Below are 26395 nucleotides of genomic sequence, written 5' to 3'. Positions count from 1 at the left end.
TTCATCAATTTTTTACTGTCTGCTATAAAACCTATTAAATAAAAAAATTGCAAAATCAAATATCTCATCAATTTAGGTCAAGATGTATTCTGCTGCATATTTTTAGTAAAAAAAAAAATCCTAATAAGTGTATGTTGATTAGTTTGTGGAAACATTATAGCGTCTACAAACTATGGGATAGATTTATGGAATTTTCACTTATTTATTTTTACTAGTAATGGCACTGATCAGCAACTTAGAGCAGCGACGCAGGACTGTGATATTTTGCAACAATAAAAACAAAAAACAGACACCTGAATGACACTTGACACATTTTTGGAAACCAATGACGCTAATACGGTGATCAGTGCTAAAAATATGCACTGTCACTGTCATAGGCGTGCGCACAGGTTATGCCGGGTGTGCCTAGGCACACCCTAGTCACCCCGTTCTCAAAAAGCCGATCGGCGAGCTGGGGACAGCTCATCAGTGCCCACCTGCCCCCTTGCCAGTGCTATATAAAATATGGCAAAAAGTGACACCCATCAGTGCCCATAGTGCCACCCATCAGTGCCCATAGTGCCACCCATCAGTGCCCACAGTGCCACCCATCAGTGCCCACAATATGCCTCGCACACACAGTGCTGTGCCACCCTTTCAGAGCCACCTATCAGTGCCACCTATTAGTGCCCATCAGTCCCATCTATCAGTGGTACCTATCGGTGCCCATTCATACCACCCATCCGTGCCACCTTATCTGTGCCCAACTTTGCCCATCAGTGCCGCCTTATCTGTGCCCATCAGTACTGCCTTATTTGTGCCTATCGGTGCCACCTTATCTGTGCCTATTAGTGTCGCCTTAACTGTGCCTATCAGTGCCCACCAGTGCCCACCAGCGCCGCCTATCAGTGCTCGCCAGCGCCGCCTCATCAGCGCATTTCAATGAAGGAGAAAAATTACCTGTTTTCAACATTTTATAACAAACTATTAAACATGATTTTTAATTTTTTTTATTTTGCATCTTTTTTTGTTTGTTTAGCAAAAAATAAAAAACTCTCAGCTGTAATTAAATACCACCAAAAGAAAGCTCTATTTGTGGGGAAAAAATGATAAAAATTTCATTTGGGTACAGTGTTGTATGACCGCGTAATTGTCATTCAAAGTGCATCAGCTGAAAGCTGAAAATTGGTCTGGGCAGGAGAGGGGTTTAAGTGCCCAGTAAGCATGTGGTTAAGTGCCCAGCTGTGGGTCGGGAGCGCGCCAGCGGCGGCATGCTCCCTGCCCAGTCCTGAGCTCTGTGACCGTGGCCGCGAGACCAGTGGACCTGATTGCCGCTGGTGTCCCGCGATCAGGTCACAGAGCTGAAGAACGAGGAGAGGTCTGTGTAAACAAACCTCTCCCATTGCTTCCTACTGTGGCTGTCACCGATCGTCTGTTCCCTTTTATAGGGAAAGACGATCAGTGACGTCACACGCCAGGCCACGCCCCCTACAATAAAATAAAAACACATAACGTCACACATAACCCCTCCTCGCCCCCTAGTGGTTAACTCCTTCACTGCCAGTGTAATTTACACAGGAATCAGTGCATTTAAATAGCACTGATTGCTGTATAAATGACAAAAATGCTATAAAACTATCCCCTATTTTTTAAACGCTATAACTTTTGCGCAAACCAATCAATAATCGCTTATTGCGATTTTTTTTACCAAAAATATGTAGAAGAATAAACTGAGGAAAAAAAATGTTTTTTATATATTTTTTGGGTATATTTATTATAGCAAAAAGTAAAAAATATTATTTTTTTTTCAAAATTGTCGCTCTATTTTTGTTTATAGCGCAAAAAATAAAAACCGCAGGGGTGATAAAATACCACCAAAAGAAAGCTCTATTTGTGTGAAAAAAAGGGACGTCAATTTTGTTAGGGAGCCACATCGCACGACCGCGCAATTGTCGAAGAGACACGGTGCTGAATGGCAAAAAAGGGCCTGGTTCTTTGGCTGCAAATTGGTCCGGGGCTTAAGTGGTTAATTTCCACAGCCCTAAATGAAATGGTTCAATGTGTGCCTAGAATGTGTTTTCTAACTGTGGGGGAGGTGCTGTTACTAGTTGAAGGCATGGATTGGTGTCTCTGCTTTACAGCACCACAGGATCTTTGCCTTCTGTTCTGACAGAACGGCAATCTGTCTTGTTTACGTGGCCGTTCTGCCTGTGTACAGAACGATCAGTGGGTGCAGGCAGACATTGGGTCTGTGGGGATCTGCTGCCGCGCACTCGCGCCCAATACCCAGAACTGCAGGATCACGCATATATACATGATCCTGCGCAGCACGGCTGCCCTGTAGCAGTATATGTGCTATGGGGTGGTTGTGTACTCCACCAATGATCAAAATAAACAAATGAAATAAATGTTGCTTGAATGACCGTTCACACCAGCCTGCGCATGATGTGCTGAATAATTTGCCCTGGTGTGCACTGTGTAAGGGCGGTGTGATGTGCCATTAAAATTTTTTTGTTTGTTTTGATTTGGGCAGCAGGGGCGATTTGTGCTAGGAGGGGGTATTAGTGCTAGAAGGGGGATGGTGGGTAGAATTTGTGCTAGGAGAGGGGATTTGGGGGTATTTGTGCTAGAAAGGGGATGGTGGGGAGGATTTGTGCTATTGCAGCTGGCCGATGAAGAGTCTAGTAATGATGGCAGTGGGGAAATCAGATGTTGCTGCCAGGAGTCTATTGTTGCAAGGGGGGAAATGTTGTCGCGGGTGGTCTATTGTTGTTAGGTGAATCTATTGTTGCCGTCGGGGGCCCAGTTGTTACTGGATGCAGGGGATCTATTTTACTGCTTTTTTGTTAACATTACAAAATTCCATAAAAATTACTTAGCACCACAAAATGATACGTAGTCCTGTATTCTCTAAAAGGGCAGTGCTGGGAGGTGGTTAGGGGGTGGAACCAAGGAATGGTGCTCGGAGGTGGAACCAAGGAATGGTGCTCGAAGGTGGGTAGGGGGTGAAACCAAGGAGTAGTGTTCAGAGGTGGGTAGGGGATGGAACCAAGGAATTTGGCTGGTAGGTGGGTAGGGGATAGAACCAAGGAATGGTGCTCAGAGGTGGATAAGGAATGGAACCAAGGAATGGTGATCAGAGGTGGGTAGGGAATGGAACCAAGGAATGGTGATCAGAGGTGGGTAGGAAATGGAACCAAGGAATGGTGCTCAGGGTTGGGTAGGGGATGGAACCAAGGAATGGTACTCGGAGGTGGGTAGGAGGTGGAACCAAGGAATGGTGCTCGTACGTGGGTAGGGATGGAACCAATAAATGGTGCTCAGAGGTGGGTAGGGGATGGAACCAAGGAATGGTGATCGGAGATGGGTAGGGGATGGAACAAAGGAATGGTGATCGGAGATGGGTAGGGGATGGAACCAAGGAATGATGCTCAGAGGTGGGTAGGGGATGGAACCAAGGAATGGTGATCGGAGATGGGTAGGGGATGGAACCAAGGAATGATGCTCAGAGGTGGGTAGGGGATGGAACCAAGGAATGGTGCTCGGAGGTGGGTAGGGGATGGAACCAAGAAATGGTGCTCAGAGATGGGTAAGGAATAGAACCAAGGAATGGTGCTTGGAGGTGGGTAGGGGATGGAACCAAGGAATGATGCTCAGAGGTGGGTAGGGGATGGAACCAAGGAATGGTTCTCAGAGATGGGTAAGGGATAGAACCAAGGAATGGTGCTTGGAGGTGGGTAGGGGATAGAATCAAGGAATGGTGATTGGAGATGGGTAGGGGATGGAACCAAGGAATGTTGATCGGAGATGGGTAGGGGATGGAACCAAGGAATGGTGCTCAGAGGTGGGTAGGGGATGGAACCAAGGAATGGTGCTCAGAGGTGGGTAGGGGATGGAACCAAGGAATGTTGATCGGAGATGGGTAGGGGATGGAACCAAGGAATGGTGCTCAGAGGTGGGTAGGGGATGGAACCAAGGAATGGTGCTCGGAGGTGGGTAGGGGATGGAACCAAGGAATGTTGATCGGAGATGGGTAGGGGATGGAACCAAGGAATGGTGCTCGGAGGTGGGAAGGAGCTGGAACCAAGGAATGGTGCTTAGAGGTGGGTAGGGCATGAGAACCAAGGAATTGAGCTTGGAGGTGGGTTAGGGAGGAGAAAAGGGGTGACTTGGAAAGGGGGAGTTCCTGCACCCATCCTTTGAGAAAAAAGCCCAGCTGATAACAATATGTTAATATTTGCAAGTCCATTGCCTGGCCGCAGGTTAACATTAGGCCTGGTGCTGCACTGCTGTCCTATATTATACATGTCTATCAGATGGCCTCAGATAGTCACCTACCTTTTCATGGGGGCTGGTTAAATACTTCACGCACTGGCATAGTATTTTAGCCGACTTCATAATAGCGCTGAATGCTGTGCTCTTCTTTAGCCATTTCTTGGTTATCAGTTTCTGGAAATGAGGCTGGAAGAACATTAAAGAAATAATAACAATTAGTAATATTAGAAATGTCAGTGACTGATATTAAATTGGTCTTAAAGTGGAAGTAAATGCAGCACTGAATTACTTTAACTCACAAAAGCATGGTCGTGCGACACTGTGCCCAAATAAAAATGTATGTATTTTTTTCCCCACAAATAGAGATTTCTTTTGGTGGTATTTGACCACCTTTGCGGTTTTTATTTTTTGCACTATAAACAAAAAAAAGACAAAAAATTTGAAAAAAAAAACAATATTTTTTGCTTTCTACTATAAGGCTCGGTTCACACAGGGGGGCGATGCGAGGCGACACGACTTGCCTCGCCGCGACCTGCCGCGACCTCAGCGGCGACTTGCAAATGACTTCTGTATAGAAGTCAGTGCAAGTCGCCCCGAGGTCGCCCAAAAGTAGTACAGGAACCTTTTTTTCGGAGTCGGAGCGACTCGAGTCGCTTCTCTTAGAACGGTTCCATTGTACAGAACGGGGGCGACTTGTTAGGTCGCGGCACGGCAAGTCGTGTCGCCTCGTGTGGCCCCCTGTGTGAACCGGCCCTAAAACATATCTAATAAAAACAAAATCTAAATTTTTCAGAAATTTAGGCCAATATGTATTCTGCTACATATTTTTGGTAAAAAAAAATCCCGATATCTTTTATATTATTCAACACTTCTCCCTATTAGAGATGATGCAAATGAATCTCAGGTTTATTGTCTACTGTTCGGATTTTATTTTTTCGGGGACCTGACTGCCTGACCAATGAGTGAGAAGCCACCTATTGGTCCGAGTGTTATTGGGCTGTTTGACTTTGTCTTTCTTTTTCTTGTATGCACCCAGTTCCTTATTACATTGGATCAAAGTCGGCTTTCCATAATGTATTACACTCTTGTAGTAATGTTGCAAAATTACCAATAAAAACGATTGAAATGAAAAAAAAAAAAACTCCAATAAGCGTATATTGATTGGTTTGCGCAAAAGTTATAGTAATTATGAAAATAGAAAAACCGCGCTATTCAACACCGGGAGTAGGTGTACAAATCCTATGTATATATATATATATATATATAATATAATATATATAATTCCCGCCGCTGAAGACGTCAATGACGAAACGCGTTCGACGGAGTTACGCTGATTACGTCACTTCCGGGTTGTCGACGGTGGTTGGAACGCAGGTGGAGCGCAAGCTGCGTATCCACCGTACGGCATCCACGGCTGTATTGGAATTTGCGCCATAAGGGCTCTATCCCAAGGGGAATTATAACATTAGAGTTACCGCTTTTAACAGTGTAAAATCCCAGGACATTGCCCTAAAGTGTGTGTTTTACTCAAAGAAGTTTCTTGTTTTCCCTGGGACAGAGAGCAATTAGCGTTTTTTTCCCTAGCTCTATTTTACTATATATTGTTTTTTCTGGAGCAATACCGGAGTACTGGATAAATTAACACATTAGATCTCTTGGTGGACTGCGCTTCCACAATTTTTTTCTCATCATATGAGATTTGTGTTTCTTTTTTTGATTTTTCATTGTGTTTTTTACTGCTGTTTTTTATGTGTTTTTTATCATTTTTGTGGAAATAAATTGATTTTTTATACGGATTACACTATGGAGACTACAATTTTTTTCTTATGAGGATATATGGAATCTTCTTCTGGATACGATTGATCACCAAATTACGGGTTAAGGAGCTGAACATCGGCAGATTTGGTCTGAAGGCGAACTACCCCTGCAGGGGTACATTCTTCTGGTGAGTGGGGTTCCTTGTGGGGGAGCACGGAAGTCACGTTGAAGATTGCACAAGAAGCACTAAAGTCACTTTTTGAACATTTTATGTTGGATTTGCACTATTGACTATATCTTTTGGACAACTGGACAATACTTTTCCTTTTAGTTATATATTTTTATTATTATTATTTTTTATTTATTTTTTATTATATATATATTTTTTCCTTATTTATTATTTTCATTAATTTTATTTTTTGAGGGTTATCTTTACACATATTTTTTATATATATATTTTTCTCATCATGGGCTGTGTCATATAATTTGCTGTTTTTTATATATTTTTTCATATATTTTTTTGTTTTTTCACCTGCACTTTTTTATGCACTTCTATATAAATAATAGTATTTGCATTGTTATATTCATTCTTCACACTTAGCTATTGAGCTATATATTCTCATTAACATATTTTAGATGGTAGATTATTGGCACAATTATAATTTAGCACCGATGCGATTTTAAGGTAAAATCGCATTCAGCTATATATAATTTTTGTTATATCTTCTGTTATTTTTTATTTAGTTCTTTTTTCACTGTATTTATTCTTCACATTCAGGAATCAAGCTGGATTTTTTCACTATTATATCCTAGTGGGGAGATTGTTGGTGAATTCTAGCACTGATGCGATTTTGTGAAAAATCGCACCTAGTATTATTTTCTGGTATTTAGTTTTTTCACAGGATTCATGTATGATTTGTTTGGGATTATATGAGACTTACCATACTCACTAGGGCTGGTTTTGAGACACATTATATAATTTGTGTGACTGTACACGTTTCTGGTAGGAGTTGTTCCTGTATTTCTTCCTGGTTTCAACAGAAATAATTAGTTTTCAAAAAGGATGTATGGCTTCCCGTAAGAAGGTATAATTGTCATTTAGGTGGAATGAGAATCATTATTGGCTCATGGTAAATAGGTAGCGCCAATTACCCCGGTTGTTATATTGTTTCGCAAAAGTTATAGTGTCTACAAACTATGGAATTTTTTTTTACGTTTTCATAGTGTTTTCTACTATTAATGGCGGCGATATGCGACTTAAAGTGGGACTGCGATATTGTGGCGGACATTCGAACACCGATACCTTTGACATTTTTTGGGGACCAGTAACACAAATACAGTGATCAGTGCTACAAAAATATGCACTGTCACTGTACTAATGACACTAGCTGGGAAGGGGTTAACATCAGGGGTAATCAAAGGGTTAACTGTGCCTAGCCTGTGTTTTAATACAGTGGGAGAGGTTCCTGTCAGAACAGCAATCTGCCTTGTTTACATAGGCAGACCACCGATCTGCCACTCTGCTGGTTGATCGGCGGGTACCGGTGGACAATGATGTCCACCGGCACCGGCAGATGTGTGTACTCGGCTTTCGGGGGTTATACTGGGATTATGCCCGCAGCTGTAGGCGTCATCCCGATACTGTTTTTTAGAGCCAGTAAACAGCTTTCGAGCGATAACAACCAATGTGGCTAAAAGCCGCTTGGCTGTTATACCAGAGAGGCGGGAGGGGACAGCCCCCCTCCCACCGCCTCCCGTCGCTCTTACCGGGCCTCCCGTTCCACCGGGAGGCCAGATCAAAAATCCGATGCCTCCGGTGGCTAGGGACAGACTGGAATGGAGCCGCTTACTGATTGTAAACACGGAAGTGACGTCATGACGTCGCTTCCTGTTTACTCGGCTGCCAATGGCGCCGGTTTTAAAAAATTATACAGTATTCAGAGTCTCCGAAAACGGCGATCTGAATACTTTGAAGTGCAAAGGAGGGATTGGAGGTCTTTCAGACCCCCGATCCCTCCATAAAGAGTACCTGTCACCACCTATTACTTTAAAAAAAAAACTATTTATTAATATTAAAATAAATAAAATAAATAAGAAAAAAAATTTTTAAAGCGCCCCGTCGCCGCAAGCTCGCGCGGCATATGTAAATGGTGTTCAAATCACACATGTGAGGTATCGCCGCGATCGTCAGAGCGAGAGCAATAATTCTAGCACTAGAACTCCTCTGTAACACTAACTTGGTAACCGTAAAAAAAAAAAATTTTAAGCATCGCCTATAGAGATTTTTATTTAGCGTAATTTGTCGTCATTCCAAGAGTGCGTGCAATTATAAAGTGTGACGTTTGGTATCTATTTTCTTGGCGTAACATCATCTTTCACATTATACAAAAAAAAAATTGAGCTAACTTTACTGTTTCGTTTTTTTAAATTCATGAAAATGTACCTTTTCACAAAAAGTTGCGTCTAAAACATCACTGCACAAATACCGTGTGACATAAAATATTGCAACAATTGCCCTTTTATTCTCTAGATTTTCTGCTATATATATATATATATATATATATATATATATATATATATATATATATATATATAAATGTTTGGGGGTTCTAAGTAAGTTTCTAACAAAAAATACGGATTTTAACTTGTAAACACCAAATGTCAAAAATAGGCTTAATCATAATTACTGCTCATGATTTATGTATTTTTTGATGCTACATGAGGGGTTCCACTGCAGTATACAGTGGTGTGAAAAAGTGTTTGCCCCCCTTCCTCATTTCCTGTTCCTTTGCATGTTTGTCACACTTAAGTGTTTCGGAACATCAAACCAATTTAAACAATAGTCAAGGACAACACAAGTAAACACAAAATGCAATTTGTAAATGAAGGTGTTTATTATTAAAGGTGAAAAAAAATCCAAACCATCATGGCCCTGTGTGAAAAAGTGATTGCCCCCCTTGTTAAAACATACTATAACTGTGGTTGTCCACACCTGAGTTCAATTTCTCTAGCCACACCCAGGCCTGATTATTGCCACACCTGTTCACAATCAAGGCATCACTTAAATAGGAGCTGCTTGACACAGTAAGGTCCACCAGAAGATCCTTAAAAGCTACACATCATGCCGAGACCCAAAGAAATTCAGGAACAATTGAGAAAGAAAGTAATTGAGATCTATCAGTCTGGAAAGGGTTATAAAGCCATTTCCAAAGCTTTGGGAATCCAGCGAACCACAGTGAGAGCCATTATCCACAAATGGCGAAGACATGGAACAGTGGTGAACCTTCCCAGGAGTGTCCGGCCGCCCAAAATTACCCCAAGAGCGCAGCGACGACTCATCCAAGAGGTCACAAAAGACCCCACAACAACGTCCAAGAAACTGCAGGCCTCACTTGCCTCAGTTAAGGTCAGCGTTCATGCCTCCACCATCAGGAAAAGACTGGGCAAAAATGGCCTGCATGGCAGAGTTCCAAGGAGAAAACCACTGCTGAGCAAAAAGAACATCAAAGCTCGTCTCAATTTCTCCACAACACATCTTGATGATCCCCAAGACTTTTGGGACAACATTCTGTGGACCGATGAGACAAAAGTGGAACTCTTTGGAAGGTGTGTGTCCAAGTATATCTGGCGTAGAAGGAACACTGCATTTCATAAAAAGAACATTATACCAACAGTAAAATATGGTGGTGGTAGTGTGATGGTCTGGGGCTGTTTTGCTGCTTCAGGACCTGGAAGACTTGCCGTGATAAAAGGAACTATGAATTCTGCTGTCTACCAAGAGATCCTGAAGGAGAATGTCCGACCATCTGTTCGTGTACTCAAGCTGAAACGAACTTGGGTTCTGCAGCAGGACAATGATCCTAAACACACCAGCAAGTCCACCACCGAATGGCTGAAGAAAAACAAAATGAAGACTTTGGAGTGGCCTAGCCAAAGTCCTGACCTGAATCCTATTGAGATGTTGTGGTATGACCTTAAAAAGGCTGTTCATGCTCGAAAACCCTCTAATGTAACTGAATTAGGACAATTCTGCAAAGATGAGTGGGCCAAAATTCCTCCAGGACGCTGTAAAAGCCTCATTGCACGTTATCGCAAACGCTTGGTTGCAGTTGTTGCTGCTAAGGGTGGCCCAACCAGTTATTAGGTTTAGGGGGCAATCACTTTTTCACACAGGGCCATGATGGTTTGGATTTTTTTTCACCTTTAATAACAAACACCTTCATTTACAAATTGCATTTTGTGTTTACTTGTGTTGTCCTTGACTATTGTTTAAATTGGTTTGATGTTCCGAAACACTTAAGTGTGACAAACATGCAAAGGAACAGGAAATGAGGAAGGGGGCAAACACTTTTTCACACCACTGTATGAGTCACCATATGTTTGCAAACTTCATGCTATCCATATAGAGCACTGTTAATGCTTTTTTGTTTACAATTAAGCATATATTCTAGGGCTGTTACTGATTAAAATTTTCAAGTTCGATTAATCGTTTTTTTTAAAAATCAATTAATCGACTAATTTTGATTAATTATAACGCACATACAGATCCAAATACTTTTAGCTGATCTCCTTGCATTACAACTCTGCATTAGTCAGTGGTAAATATAGTATATACTATATACAATCACCCGACACTAGTTCGTTTCCACAATCCATGACTTAACTTCACAGTTCACACAAATACGTTTTAAATTCAAACTGTAGCATTGATGTAAGTCATTTTTTTTTCCACAGTAGCCTGACAATCCCTCCACCTCCGGTCTAACTAATCGCTCTCACCTTATGGCATGGACCCCTGTGCAAACAGGTGGTCATGCAAGCGGTTATGAAAAGGGTTAACACAGACCATAAACTTCTCTCATGTCTCCTTAGATCTCAGCAAGGTCATGGGTAGAAAGAAAAGATCTAAGTGCTCACCGCTTAAGTAGAAGATTTAATTTTTGTGTTCAAACACAAACTACTCATATAATGATGATAAAAACACAGCATGTAAAGCCGACAATCGTGTTAGTTCCGTAGGGCAGCAGCGGGTGATGTCATGTGTAGCTCCTCCCCGTACCCGTTACGTTCAATCAGATCTTCAACGTCACCGGACTCCTCCCCCCTTCCCTTTGTTAGCAGACGGAGACACTTGGGGAATGGGGGAGGAGTCCAGTGACGTCGATGTCCGTGACATCACTGGATCTCTGACGGAACTCCCTGAAGACCCGGAAGCCGGCGAAGAGGTGAGTACCAATCAAAAGAATTTTGATCAAACAAAAAAATGAATAGATTAATCGAGGAATTAATCTTTAATTTCTACAGCCCTAATATTTTCATATTGTATTTAATATGTATTGTCACAGTGTCTCCCAGTGTTAGTTCTCCCGCAACCCGGGCTAAAGAGTGGACCGCGGTAGACTGGCGCCAGTTGAGACCCGTTTCGGTAGTGAAAAGCTTCCTGAGGTTGTAGAGAAGTGTTTGCAGAGTGGGGATATGACTGGCAGCAAAGCGCCCCTGTGTGATGCACAGACGATCGTCTGGGAAGGATGTGTTCACTCTGCACATTATCGGTTATGGGGGGGGGGGGGTGTACGCTCTTGTCTCTGTTTGTCTGATCAGCACATGGAGGGTCTGTGGCGTGTCCCTGCATATAATCTCCCATCAGCAGGAATGGTAGAATAATCCGGGTATGCGTTATTCTCAATGCAGAATAAGGATTCACGCCAACAGTAAAAATGGGAGTCTGAGTGCGTTTTGGTCGGGGACAGCGTTCATGATTTCTAAAGGCCATCCATGTGGCTTTCTTTGTCTAGTGGAAGAGCACGGCTTACAAGGACAGAGGGCGGGAAATCATACACACTGCCCCCGCACAGACACGCCCTTACACTCCCCTAGTCATTGATCATTGGTTGAGATTGGGATAACTCCTCCTATATGAAGGAATGCCTGAGTTTGGTTGGCCAATTGTGAAGCCATCAAGCTCTAGTGTCATCGCTATTATAAATAAACAAAAACATAGGCTTTTGAGACAAATCTGCCTGCGGAGCTAAGGGTGTGAGGATGGTGGTCATGTCTGTTTTATTTGGGAAGATACGGGTGTACACAGATGCATTATACCATGGGTCTTCAAACTATGGCCCTCCAGTTGTTCAGGAACTACAATTCCCATCATGCCTAGTCATGTCTGTGAATGTCAGAGTTTTACAATGCATCATGGGATGTGTAGTTTCACAACAGCTGGAGGGCCGTAGTTTGAGGATCCCTGCATTATACCAAAAGGCTGAAAGGGCACTTAGTGCAGGAGACATGGATTATGCATAACGTAGAGAGAAATCTCCATGCCAAGTGAGCAAAAAAAAAAAAAAATCTGAAAAAAAGAAGAAAAAAAAGCAGCTGGAAATGCATCAAAATGCACTGGAATGCGCCAAAAGTGCTTTAACAATGCGCATGCAGAAATGCTTTCGGAAAGGATCTAGAGTGCGTTTTTTGTGGTGTCAACCAGCCCTTAGTGTATTTTTTCATGAAAATATGGGTTTAATAAATAGTTGTGTAGTAAACTGTGCATAGCTCCCAACTGTCCCACATTTGGAGGGACTGTCCCTGATTTGGAGCAATGTCCCTCTGTCCCTCTTTCCTCCTCATTCGTCCCTCATTTTGGTCTGATCTATAAAGTTGTACATAAAATTTATCTTTTAAAAAGTGTTTCCCAGTGATAAACCTTTTATCTAAATTCAAAATTGCTGCATTTGTAAGACTGGGTTCACACCGGAGCGATGCGGGAACGCCGCAAATCCGCGGCGTTTTCCCGCATCACATGCCTCCCGCCGGCAGTTCACACTGCCCTATGTGGACTGCTGGGAGTGTCAGTGAAATGTTAATGACACCCCCAGATCAGTTCGCATATCGCAGTGCGATCTGCAAACTCGGACAGGAATCGGATCGCATGGTGTGAACACCCATGCGATCCGATTCTGCTGCGGACCAAAAACGGGTCCCGTGCGAGTTTGTGGCGGGTGCGATGCGAATTCAGCCATACTATCTGTATGGCTGAACTCGCATCGCACAGAGATCGGATGTGATTTGCACTGCAGTGCGGTGCGAATCACATCCGGTTCTTGCTGCCGCAGCAGTGTGAACCCAGCCTAAATGCTAAAAGCCAATATAAAGAAATAAGAGTGGCAAAAAAAGTCCTTTTGGTTTTAATTAACCTTTTTTTTGGGTTAATTCTCCTTTAAGGGGGTGTGTCAGGGGGCATGTCCTATACCTGCATAAGTTTGCAAGTAGGTGTCTCTCATACCCATCTCAAAATGTTGGGAGGTATGCATTGTGACATAAACATGTTACAATCGCCACCACCATTTTCTTCTTCATGGGTCTCTGCTTTCAGAAAAATATTTTGGTGTTTTACTCTTCAGGCCTAACATGCTTTTTACCACATAAAAAAAAAAAAGAGGTAAAAATGGCACTTGCAGCAAAAAGGCTTAAAGGGCTACAACATGGGGTAATGTATTGCAGAGATGTGCTGTGTATGTGTTACTCTGCCCTGACACACAAGCAAAAACCTTTCCTAATGACCCCAACTCATTTTGATGATTTTTGCTAAAACCTCTGAGAAACAAGATGTTAGAATTTTCGCTTGCCCCTATTATCCATCATTATAACCAATGCATAAGGGACCTTTACCCCCGAGTGTGCAGAAAAATACAAGGGCATACAACACAAACACAACATAAATATCCATCTACAAAAAAAAACTAAAAAATAAAAAATAAATATCCAACTATGGTAGATCTACAAAGTCTGCATTGCTAGCAATATTGCCAAATTTATTTTTTAATACTCTAGTAAAAAAACAACATGTATCCAAAGAACACGTAAATATCCAGTTAACACATTAGTGCATAATTAAAGTAATTTAATTCTACTAAGCAACCCATCAACAAACAAATAAGCTAATTGGATAAAATGTAATCAAATTACTACATAGATAATTAGGTTTTTACAGACTGCATAGATAATTACTATTTCATATTATTATATAGAAAATTAGTGTTTTATATGGAATGTTTATCATAACCTTTTAGGCATAGGTGACCCGGGTCATTCCAGCATAGGACTCATGTTTTGTCCTTTATACCTGGTCCATTTAGCTAATGTCTTTTACTGTTGGATTGCTTGTTCTAGGGATAAGTTTATTTTAACCACTTCCTGACAATCGTATGCACATATGCCATCTCATGCAGAAGAAATGGGCCTTCTTCTGTGTTACTGTATGTATGTATACTGTATACACACTATATTACCAAAAGTATTGGTACGCCTGCCTTTACATGCACATGAACTTTAATGGCATCCCAGTCTTAGTCCGTAGGGTTCAATATGGAGTTGGCCCACCCTTTGCCGTTATAACAGTGCCAACTTATGGGCAGCACAGTGGTGTAGTGGGTAGCACTCTCACCTAGCATTAAAAAGGGTCGCTGGTTCAAATCCCAACCATGACACTACCTGCCCGGAGTTTGCATGTTCTCCCTGTGCCTGCGTGGGTTTCCTCCCACACTCCAAAGACATGCTGATACGCTAATTGGCTTCTGTCCAAAATTGGCCCTAGTATATGAATGGGGACCTTGGATTGTGGGCTCCTTGTGGGTAGGGACTGATGTGAGTGTGCAATGTACAGGGATAGGGACAATTGTAGACACTCCCTTAGGATGGACAGGTATTCAACCTTACTAACTATGTAACTCTTCTGGGAAGTCTGTCCACAAGGTTTAGCAATGTGTCTATGGGAATGTTTGACCATTTTTCCAGAAGCGCACTTGTGAGATCAGGCACTGATGTTGGACGAGAAGGCCTGGCTCGCAGTCTCCACTCTAATTCATCCCAAAGGTGTTCTTTTGGGGTGGAGGAACTTGAGGTCCTCCACCCCATACTGCGTACCTTGCTTTGTGCACTGGTACGCAGTCATGTTGGAACAGGAAGGGGTCATCCCCAAACTATTCCCACAAAGTTGAAAGCATGAAATTGTCCAAAATGTCTTGGTATGCTGACACCTTAAGTGTTCCCTTCACTGGAACTAAGGGGCCAAGTCCAACCCCTGAAAAACAAGCCATAGGCTCTAATAGCTTCACACTCAGCTGTATGCTAGCAAAGCGAAGGAATTCCTGTGTCATCTGATTGGCTGAAATGCAGGCGCTGTGATTGGGCGCCTATCAGGTGTCCAATAATAGAGGAGGAGCGGGCAGGAGAAGACATCAGGGTCGGGGAAGTAATGGAGGACACCGGACACCGCTTGCCACCTGCCACCGTCCCCTGCTGCCTACCCTAGACAAGGTAAGTGCCGGGCAGACGGCGGGCGGGGGGCACAGTGGCAGCACTTGGGGCACAGTGGCAACATTTGGGGCACAGTGGCAGCATTTGATGGGCACAGTGGCAGCGTTTGATGGGCACAGTGGCTGCACTTGATGGCACAGTGGCAGCGTTTGAGGGGCACAGTGGCAGCATTTGATGGCACAGTGGTTGCATTTGATGGGCACAGTGAGGCTGCAATTGATGGGGGGTTTTTTTTCAGAAGTTTTCAGTTTGTTTGCGCCCCCCAAAAAGTTTTGATCTCCAGCCGCCACTGTCCACGACACTACTTGCATGGAGTTTGCATCTCCTCTCTGTGCCTGCGTGGGTTTCCTCGGGGTACTCCAGTTTCTTCCCACACCCCAAAGACATGCTGGTAGGTTAATTGGATGGCTCCTGTCTAAATTGGCCCCTAGTATGTATATGTATGAATGTGAGTTAGGCACATTGGAATGTAAGCTCCTTGAGGGCAGTGACTGATGTGAATTATTTATAAATTGACAGTGCTATATAAGTATCTGTATCAATTAAAATAATAATACAAGCGGGCCGGATGTAACCCATGAGCAGGGGTTTGGGGGCCCCTGGTATAGAGGGATATTTTTGTGGCTTGTCCCCATTTTCCAACACTTCTTGTCCCTATTGCAAATTTTTAGCAGTTCAATTTGCTTTTTAAATAGTTACAATTAGACATGTGCACTGACAAAATAATTTTTTTGTTTTATTCATTTTTTTTTTTTTTTTTCCGGAAATTCGAAAATTCAGAAATTCAAAAATTCTGAATTTGGAAATCCAAAAATTTGGATTTTCAAATTTCCGAATTTTTAGAATTTCCGAATTTATCTGAAGTTACAAATTATCCAAAATAACGAATGCCGCATCTAAACAAATGGAATGGAACACATTAATAATACATAATAATAATAAAAAGGTTTTATTATTATTATTAGATCATTACGTTCCATTCGTTTAGATACGGAATTTGTTATTTCAGATAATTCTTTCATATACGTTCACTCACAGCCAATACCTATAATTTAATATTTATTATTAGTTAGTTATTTCAGATTTTTGGAATTTTGGAAATTGAAAATTTCGGAAATTGAAAATTTCGGAAATTGAAAATTTCAGAAATTGAAAAATTCGGAAATTAATGATTTTTTCAAAATTCATTTAAAAAACGAATTGCACATGTCTAGTTACAATAAAATCCCTTATAAATAAATGCGTCTCACCTTAGTGTCCTTTGTAAAGAGGTGGAATATGTGCTGCTTGAGAGTCTCTATTGCAGTGTTTATATTGGTTTCCGCCACGCGGCACTCATCGGCGTCTGACTGCGTTGTGTTGTGTCTAAAAAGAGAAAAGTTTATTGTCAAGTTAGAACAACTTTCGGTAAACTGAGCTGCTGGAAAGAACCTTGCAGACCATGTGAGGGGACCCGGAGCACCTCAAGACTCTGCCGATCGCTTTTTGTTTTGCTGCCCAGAGAAACCAAATTCCATCAGAGGCTCTAAAGGAAGCAAAGCAAGAAAACATCAATTTTTTCCCGGAGAGATAATAATATCCTTGCCTTTAAAGTCGGGTCTGGAAATAGGAAAGGAAGTTCAGGTTGGACTTTGATCGTGAACTCCGGCCTAAACTAAAAAATAGTTCTTCACTGTTTTTGAAACAGAACACCAGCTGCTTGTACTGGCAGCTATGAGATTGTTTTACTGGTGGAGATTTTAATCATATAGAATAAAAAAAAAAGGCAAAGTCTCTCCTTGACTCCACTAAATGTTAAAGTGTTACTAAACCCCGGAGCCTGCATTCACTATATCTGGTCTCCCACAGTACACAGAACATGGAAATGACATTATTTTAGAAAATATAAACTGCTAAATACATTTTCTCATCAGCAGTATATAGCAGTCTTTTGACATCTATCAGTGTCTGGTTAAAGCTTGTAGGAGGAGTTTTCATTCTCCTCTGAGGCTGCATGACCTCTGTCTGAAAAGTGCTGATTGGCCCTGTGCTGATCACATGCACTCTCCCAAGGAAAAAAAAAACGCTCTAGCAATAGACCTCCCACCCATCCTGTGGGGAGGATTCCCCTCATGTCCTGCCTAGGGTGACCACATTCCCAAACTGCCATTCAGTGACACCCGCCCCTAAAAAAAAAAAGATGATTTATTATACTTTTTTTGCCAATTGTTGGGGCAGGGGGTGGGTGTCATATCTTTAGCTCTGAGGGGTTCATGCTGGGACCTGTAGTCGTTCACTTTTGGGGGGACTCACATCCCCAAAAGTGAAGGATTAAAAGTCCCAGCATGATCCCCTCATATCTAATGATGTGACTCCCCCCAAAATTGAAGGACTACAAGTCCCAGCATGATCCCCTCATCTAATGATGACTCCCCCAAAATTGAAGAACTACAAGCCCCAGCATGAACCCCTGATATCTAAGGAAGTTGCCCCCCCCCCAAAAAAGTGATGGACTACAAGTCCCAGCATGAACCCCTGATATCTAAGGACGTGACCCCCCCCCCCAAAAGTGATGGATTACAAGTCCCAGTATTAACCCCTGAGATCTAAGCGTGTGACCCCATAGATTTCACAGGTTCATGCTGGGACCTGTAACCTGTAGGGGTTGGGGCGGGTCAAATCTCCCAAAAGTGCAAAAGTGAAGGACTACAAGTGCCAGTGTCACTATTCTCCCTGAAATGGAGGTTTCAACATTTGAAAGAATTCCCTATTCCTGCTTAAACTCTGTTGCCATCTGGAGTGACGTCTGGCCATCTAGCCATGCCTTTCCATTTCCAGTAGCGAATCGGGGGGGGGGGGGGGGGGGCTCCCCAGGTGTCTCTGTCTGTTTCAGGAAGCTCTGTGAAAACAGGGGGCTCAGCTGTGCTGCACCGACACACGACGGACGTCACCGGAGCCGGGTGTGAGAGCGGCGGGCTGTGAGGTGTCATACAGTGAGGCTGTGACTCTGCTACAGCCAGAGAGGGGAGGTGAGCGGAGGGCGTGTCCTAAGCTGTGTGGCTGTGAGGTGCTAGTTACATGTATTGTAAAGGGAAATAATAGTTCCATTGTGGGCTGACACACAGTGGGCGGAACCTCAGCCTCATCTCCAGTGACAGTTCGGATCCCTACTGTATTCCATGACACTGTATTGTTCTAGGAGGAAGGTGCCCGGTACCCGGGACAGACCAGCAAAATGCGGGACTGTCCGGGACAGACCGGCAAAATGCGGGACTGTCCGGGACAGACCGACAAAATGCGTGACTGTCCGGGACAGACCGACAAAATGCGGGACTGTCCGGGACAGACCGGCAAAATGCGGGACTGTCCGGGACAGACCGGCAAAATGCGGAACTGTCCGGGACAGACCTGCAAAATGCGGGACTGTCCGGGACAGACCTGCAAAATACGGGACTGTCCGTAACAGACCTGCAAAATGCAGGACTGTCCCAGACAATCCAGAACACATGGTCACCCTAGTCCTGTCCCTAGGATGCCCATACAAGAAATGTAGGCACCATTGTCACCAAGCCAGGAATGTGTGGACAGCAACAAAAACACTGTCAGAAGTTCTAAGCCTTTCCTGTCCTAATGGGGGAGATAAAAAAATAAGATTGAGCCTCCAACCCTTTCCTATGCTATCAAAAATAACAAAAATTTGGGTTTTAAAGATAACCTTGGACAAAAGTCTGTCACCTAGCTTCAGAATTGTACAGGCAGCATGGCCATCATCCTCCTCAATATGGCTTTGCTACCTACTGTAGTGATACCCTGGCCCTCAACAAGCATGCAGTCAGTGAAGTCTTAAAAGTCTAATATCTCACTCTGCATAATTAAAGAGGGATTCCACCAAAAAAAAAAATATATATTAAAAGCCAGCAGCTATAAATACTACAGCTGCTGACTTTTAATAAATGGACACTCACCTGTCCCGGGGGCCAGCGATGCCGGCAGCCGAGGCCGATCGATCGCTCGGCCCTCGGCTGCTGCCGCCACCATTCTAGGTGAGGGAATCAGGAAGTGAAGCGAATCAGCTTCACTTCCCGGTTCCCTACTGCGCATGCGCGAGCCACGCCGCGCAATAGGAAATCTCCGCGCTGTCACTGGGACCCGTGTGTGTCCCAGCAGACAGCGCGGCAGGGCAGGAAATGGCGTAGACTCCCACCCCCCTCAACCCTGAAAGGTGTCAATTGTGACACCGGAGGGGGGAGGGATCCGTTCAGCGGAGGTTCCACTTTAGGGTGGAATCCCGCTTTAAGTCAGGTCAGTGTCTCACTAGGTGGCAAAAACCAGGGTCAGAATAAAAGTCCCTTTTAAAAAAGGTTAGTAATAGCCACCCCAACCCCCCCCCCCCCCCCAATGGGTCTGTCTTCACTCTAACAATGGTATGAAGAGGTGTTCTTGCATTCGGTGGTCCTGGGGAGGATATGTTGCAATTGCTACAAACAGCTGCTAAGCTCTGAAGTCCCTCAGGTTTGCCATTTTAACATAGCTCAGCAGAACAATACGTGCAGGAAACATCACTATGGATTATTTGAGAATGGAAAGGAAATTTAATCATAATACATCTATCAACAGAAATCTCAGGAGGCACTGAAACATGAGCTAATGCAGCATAGAGGCCTAATAATAGCGATAGAAGGCCCCATTAGGATAGCTCCTAATGGGGGCCTTATTAGGAAGGCTGTTGAAATTTTAAGTGGAAGTTCAGCCAAAAACTAACTACTTGTCAAGTTCCACTGTAGTGTCATATTTTGCTGCCTATCACAGGATGCTGCGGAAGTGACGTTGCCCCATACTGCGCATGCGCGATGCGTTCCAAACACTCGCGCCGTGCGTTCCAACATAGTTTCGGCAATACAGTTCAGCGAAACCATCACATAATGTTACGGAAGTGATGTTACACACAACACAAACACTGGGCCGTGCGTTACAACACTAATACTTCCCTTGTTACCTAGTAGGTTTTGCATTGCTGGGACTTGTAGTGCCTATCCTGAGCTACATGCTTCAATGTTCAGTGTCCTCATCCTTATCCCCGAGCTTCAATTTTCAGTGTCCTCATCCCTATCCCCGAGCTTCAATGTTCAGTGTCCTCATCCCTATCCGCAAGCTTCAATGTTCAGTGTCCTCATCCTTATCCCCGAGCTTCAATGTTCAGTGTCCTCATCCCTATCCGCAAGCTTCAATGTTCAGTGTCCTCATCCCTATCCCCGAGCTTCAATGTTCAGTGTCCTCATCCCTATCCCCGAGCTTCAATGTTCATTGTCCTCATCCTTATCCCCCTGCTTCAATGTTCAGTGTCCTCATCCCTATCCCCGAGCTTCAATGTTCAGTGTCCTCATCCCTATCCCCCTGCTTCAATGTTCAGTGTTCTCATCCTTATCCCCGTGCTTCAATGTTCAGTGTCCTCATCCTTATCCCTGTGCTTCAATGTTCAGTGTCCTCATCCTTATCCCCGAGCTTCAATATTCAGTGTCCTCATCCTTATCCCCGAGCTTCAATGTTCAGTGTCCTCATCCTTATCCCCGAGCTCGGGCCCCCTTCCCCAAGGCACCCCCCATGTTGAGGGCACGAGGCCTGGTACGGCTCAGGAGGGGCGGCGCTCGCTCGCCCCCCTTTCCTGGCCGGCCGGGTAGCGTGCTCGGACAAGGGTCTGTTGTGGACTTGGGGGGGACCCCCGCGCCGATTTTTTTCGGCGTTGGGGTTCCCCTTTAAGTCCATACCAGGCGGCGGGGCCAGCGACGTCTCCGTCGCGGGCCCCGCCTACCTGGATACCCGTTTGAAATGACCGGACTTTTCTCCGGGCGGGAAAAGTCCGCTCATTTCAAAAGTACGGCGGACTGGCACACACATGGGCGGACTGTCCGCTGAAATGCGAGTCCAGCGGACAGTATTTCCAACATTACGAAATACTTAGTCCGCCAGACTGCACGCTGAAAAAGTCAGCTGAAGCCCACACACGAGCGGACTGTCCGCTGAAATGTGTTTCGGCGGACTAAGTTGGGCAGACAGTCCGCCCGTGTGTACGCGGCTTTAAGAATGTTATCACACCAAGACATTTTGGACAACTTCATGCTCCCAACTTTGTGGGAACAGTTTGGGGATGGCTCCTTCCTGTTCCAACATGACTGCCCACCAGTGCACAAAGCAAGGTCCATAAAGACATGGATGAGCGAATTTGTGGTGGAGGAACTTGACTGGCCTGCACAGTGCTGAGTCCTGACCTCAACCCGATAGAACACCCTTGAGATGAATTAGAGCGGAGGCTGCAAGACAGGCCTTCTCATTCACATCAGTGTCTGACCTCACAAATGTGCTTCTGGAAGAATGGTGAAACATTCCCATAGACACACTCCTAAACCTTGTGGACAGTCTTCCCAGAAGAGCTGAAGCTGTTATAGCTGCAAAGGGTGGGCCAACTCAATTTTGAACCCTACGGACTAAGACTGGGATGCAGGGGTGGCCTGTCCATTAAGGGCGCACTGATATCATCACCGCCAGCCCCTATTCATGCCCCTTTTGTCGCATGAATTACAGCGGCATGGTTTTTATTTTATTTTTTAAGCACCTGATTAGAGCCAGATGCTCTAATAGGCTTCAAAATAGGGTGGGCTCCGGGTGCAGAGCATTGCGCTTGGAGCCCACCCTGGTGTATTAGAATAGCGAATGAATACTGGCTATTCTAACACTGAATCGCCCGCCAATCAGGAAGTGCAGGTGTGAGACACATTTTCTGATCGGCCAAAAGGAGAAGTATTTTGATTGGCCGCCAAGGAGGAGGGAGGAGACAGAAGCCGCCGAGCAGGGGAAAGAGATGTCCGCTCGTGATGCCTGTAGAGGAGAGCCTGCGAAGCCACCCGTGGTTGAGGTAAGTGCACCGACCGTCTGACTGACCCAACCTGGGGGGGTCATTTTGGTCTCTCCCCCCCCCCCCCCCCGAAAAATTACCACCTGCCACCACTGCTGAGATGCCATTAAATTTCATGTATGTGTAAAGGTGGGTGTCCCAATACTTTTGACAATATAATGTATATTGAGATCAATGACACCAGGAAGGTTGGCTCTTCAAAATTTTGCTATGAGGTCCAATGATTTTTAGTTATTCCTTTCATGCAGCCAAGTTATTTGTAGTGTTTTAAATATAACAGAGAAGGATTAGAATCTGAGGTTTTTATTACCACCTGTTTGAGAAATTTCTGTTCATGTTTAGTACGGAAAGGAAGTAATGATAAATCTCTCTAGAAGGGACACAGATAAAAATAATAATATTAGAAAAAAAAATCTTAGTAGAGAACGACCAGAACTTCTGAGAATGTGTTCATTTCTATTCTGGTGACAATCGCTCTCGTTTTCTGATTTTTTTTTCTGATTAATCCCGGGCACTTATACACCTTCCTGCCCAGACCATTTTTCAACTTTCAGTGCTGTCGCACTTTGAATGACAATTACGCCGTCATGACACATTGTACCCAAATTAAATTTTTATCATTTTGTTCCCACAAATAGAGTTTTCAATTGGTGGTATTTGATCACCTCTGGGATTTTTATTTTGCTAAACAAATAAAAAAAAAGACTGAAATTTTGAAAAAATATGTTTTGTTTTTTTGTGTGTTACAAAACGTTGTAAATAAGTAAGTTTTCTCGTTCACTGATGGGCACTGATGAGGCAGCACTGTTGAGGTGGCACTGTTGAGGTGGCACTGATGATGGAACACTGATAGGCGGCACTGATGGGCACTGATAGGGAGCACTGATATGCAGCACTGATGGGTACACATAGGTGGCACTGATAGGTGGCACGGATGGGAACTGATAGGCAGCACGGTTGGGCACTGATAGGCAGCATAGATGGGCACAGACTTTTTTTCTGTTACAAAACATTGTAAATAAGTAAGTTTTCTCCTTCGCTGATGGGCACTGATGATGGGACACTGATAGGCGGCACTGATGGGCATGATAGGTGGCACTGATGTGCAGCACTGATGGGTACACATAGGTGGCACTGATAGGCGACACGGATGGGCACTGATGGATAGCATGGGTGGGCACTGATAGGTGGCACAGATGGGCACTGATAGGCGGCACAGATGGGCACTGATAGGCGGCACATATGGGCATGGATGGGCACTGATAGGTGCCACTGATGTACAGTAATTGATGGTACGGTTGGATGCCATTCAGTGCCAAACAATAATGCCTGCCAATCAGTGATACTCTAATACTAATTGTGGGCACTGATTGACATCCATTGTGGGAACCGATTGGCATCCATTGTGGGCACTGATTGGCATCCCTGGTGGTCTATGGTGACATATCTGGTGGTGACATCCCTAGTGGTCCTAGTGGCATCCCTGGTGGTTCAGTGTGGGCATCCTCGGGGGGTGCTGCGCTGATAATCGGAACAGACACCCCCCCTCCCCACCGTGAGAGAAGCAGATGATCAGCTCTCCTCTACACGCATCTGACAGACGTGAGTGAGGAAAAGTCAATCAATGGCTCTTCCTGTTTACACTGTGATCAGCCGTGATTGGACACAGCTGATCACGTGGTAAAGAGTCCCCGTCAGAGACTCTTTACCTAGATCGGTGATACGGTGTGACAGATTGACACACTACACCACTGATTGTTACCCTGCTGGACGGTCATATGACCTGCGGTCAGGGAACTGAAACCACTTCTCACCATCATTTTGCTATATGGCAAGTGGTTATAGTTATTTATTATATTATAATTTACGATTTTGTGTTTCCAACTTCATCATACCCATGATGTCTACTAGACTCTTGTTTGGACAGATTTAAGTGAGTTATTCCTAATGCCTCATACACACAATCAAACAATCCGGTGGAAAAGTCCGGCGGACTCAAGTCCGCCAGACAATCTGCCCGTGTGTAGGCTCTGGCTGACTTTTTTTACCCAAAAGTCCGATCTGCACTCCAATCTGTCCGCCGGACTAGCATTTCGGCCGACAGTACGGTCGTGTGTGTGCCAGTCCGTCGTACTTTTGAAATTAACGGACTTTTCCTGCCCAGAGAAAAGTCCGCTCATTTTGAGCGCGTCTCCAGGTAGCCAGGGCCAGCGAAGGAGGCATCGCTGGCCCCGTCACTTGGTATGGACTTAAAGGACAATCCCTACGCCGAAAAATAGGCGAGGGGGTCCCCCCCAGGTCCATATCAGACCCTTATCCGAGCATGCTACCCGGCCGGCCAGGAAAGGGGATGGGGACAAGCGAGCGCCCCCCCCCTCCTGAGCCGTACCAAGCCGCGTGCCCTCAACATGGGGGTGCCTTGGGGAAGGGGGGGCCGCGCGGCCCCCCCACCCCAAAGCACCTTGTCCCCATGTTGATGAGGACAAGGGCCTCTTCCCGAAAACCCTGGCCGTTGGTTGTCGGGGTCTTGGATCCCGGCCGCCCACCCTATGTGAATGAGTATGGGGTACAATGTACCCCTACCCATTCACCTGTGAAAAAAAAGTTTTAAAAAAAACACAACACACAAGGGTTAAAATAGTTTATTGCACAGCTCCGGGGGTCTTCTTCCGTCTTATCGCCGGACTTCTCCGCTATCTTCTGCTCTTTTGCTAGCTCTTTCACTAGTGGAGGAGCCCGGCTGTCTTCTTCGCCGCCGCCCCCCTCTTCTTCCGACTTCGGGGGTCTTGTCCCCCTCTTCGGTTCTACTTGCCGGGCCACCGCGCCTTCTTCTAGCTCTTTTACAAGCGGTGGCCGGTCTTCTGTCGCCGCTGCCGCTGTCGCCGTCTTCTGTTCTTCTCTTCTGGAGATGTTGCCTCGTCGCTGTCTCCGGTCACAATGGCAGGGACGCGGCGTGCGGTGACTTATATAGGGACAGCGCTGGATGATGTCCCCGCCCATTATGATGTCACAGTCCCAGCATCCGAATGACAGCTACAGCGTGGATCTGTAGTAGTTAAAGCAACGGGATCCTTTTCTTTTTTTTTTTTTGGGGTGGGGTTAACAAACGCTTTAATTTGGAGTGTACATGAAAGCTTCCGTAAAGACCACAATGTCTGCAAACCAGCAGGTGGTCTCTTCTCAAACCAGGTATGAGCCTAATTCTTACAATGTACAGATTACACAGACGTGGTATTTCTTTTCTAATTAAGCTGTCAGGGAATTACCTGAGGCTCTTATAGACAAGCAACACATTGTTGTCCTTACTGGAAGAAATCCAAAGGAAAGCTGAGTTGCGGATGCCAGGAATTCCCACTCAGCGGGTTCACCTTTTCATTGTATTATATGCGGGAAGGCTGCCATGTTTCCCTTGGAATGTGACCCTTCTTACTGATCGGAGGTGATTAGGTGCCAAGGCCAAATTTAGCGGTGCCAGCAGTAACGTCATGTCTAATTTATGTATGTATTTTTCTAAGGATTTACCCTGCTCTATTTTTATTATGAGCTTATAACAACAATGTAATATATATATATAATAATCACTTTTTGAATTAATGAATTATAATTTTTAAAAGTTACACTATTAAATACACTATATTACAAAAAGTATTGGGACACTTGCCGTTACTTGCACTTGCACATTATTGACATCCCAGTCTTAGTCCGTAGGGTTCAATATTGCGTTGGCCCACCCTTTGCAGCTATAACAGAACAACTGTTCTGGGAAGGCCATTCACAAGGTTTAGGAGTGTGTCTATGGGAATGTTTGACCATTCTTCCAGAAGTGCATTTGTGAGGCCAGGTACTGATGTTGGATGAGAAAGCCTGGCTCCCAGTCTCCGCTCTAATTCATCTCAAAGATGTTCTATCAAATTGAGGTCAGGACTGACCTGCACTGCAGGCCAGTCAAGTTCCTCTACCACAACCTTGCTCATCCATGTCTTTAAGGACTTTGGTTTGTGCACTAGTGCACGGTCATGTTGGAACAGGAAGAAGCCACCTTCCAACTGTTCCCACAAAGTTGGGAGCATGAAATTGTCCAAAATGTCTTGGTAAGTTCCTCCACCCAAAACTTGCTCATCCATGTCTTTATGGGCCTTGCTTTGTGCACTGGTCCAAATCATTTGGTGGAGGGGGGATTAT

General features: G+C 44.6%; 1 protein-coding gene across 1 annotated transcript in view; it reads right to left on the bottom strand.

Moving 5' to 3' along the window:
• EXOC3L4 (exocyst complex component 3 like 4) overlaps nt 1–26395 on the bottom strand; it is a 172473-nt gene that overhangs the window by 26793 nt on the left and 119285 nt on the right. Inside the window, exons 8-9 of the mRNA XM_077463717.1 lie at nt 16575–16689; nt 4318–4440 (exon numbers count right to left, since the gene is read on the bottom strand). Of these exons, the coding sequence (XP_077319843.1) occupies nt 4318–4440; nt 16575–16689 (238 nt within the window). The remainder of the gene's footprint in view (nt 1–4317; nt 4441–16574; nt 16690–26395) is intronic.

Source organism: Lithobates pipiens, unplaced genomic scaffold (assembly GCF_037356315.1).
Source record: "Lithobates pipiens isolate NorthernLeopardFrog02 unplaced genomic scaffold, aLitPip1_a1.2 Scaffold_30, whole genome shotgun sequence".
Taxonomy (NCBI): domain Eukaryota; kingdom Metazoa; phylum Chordata; class Amphibia; order Anura; family Ranidae; genus Lithobates; species Lithobates pipiens.
This window is presented reverse-complemented; position numbering and strand designations above follow the sequence as displayed.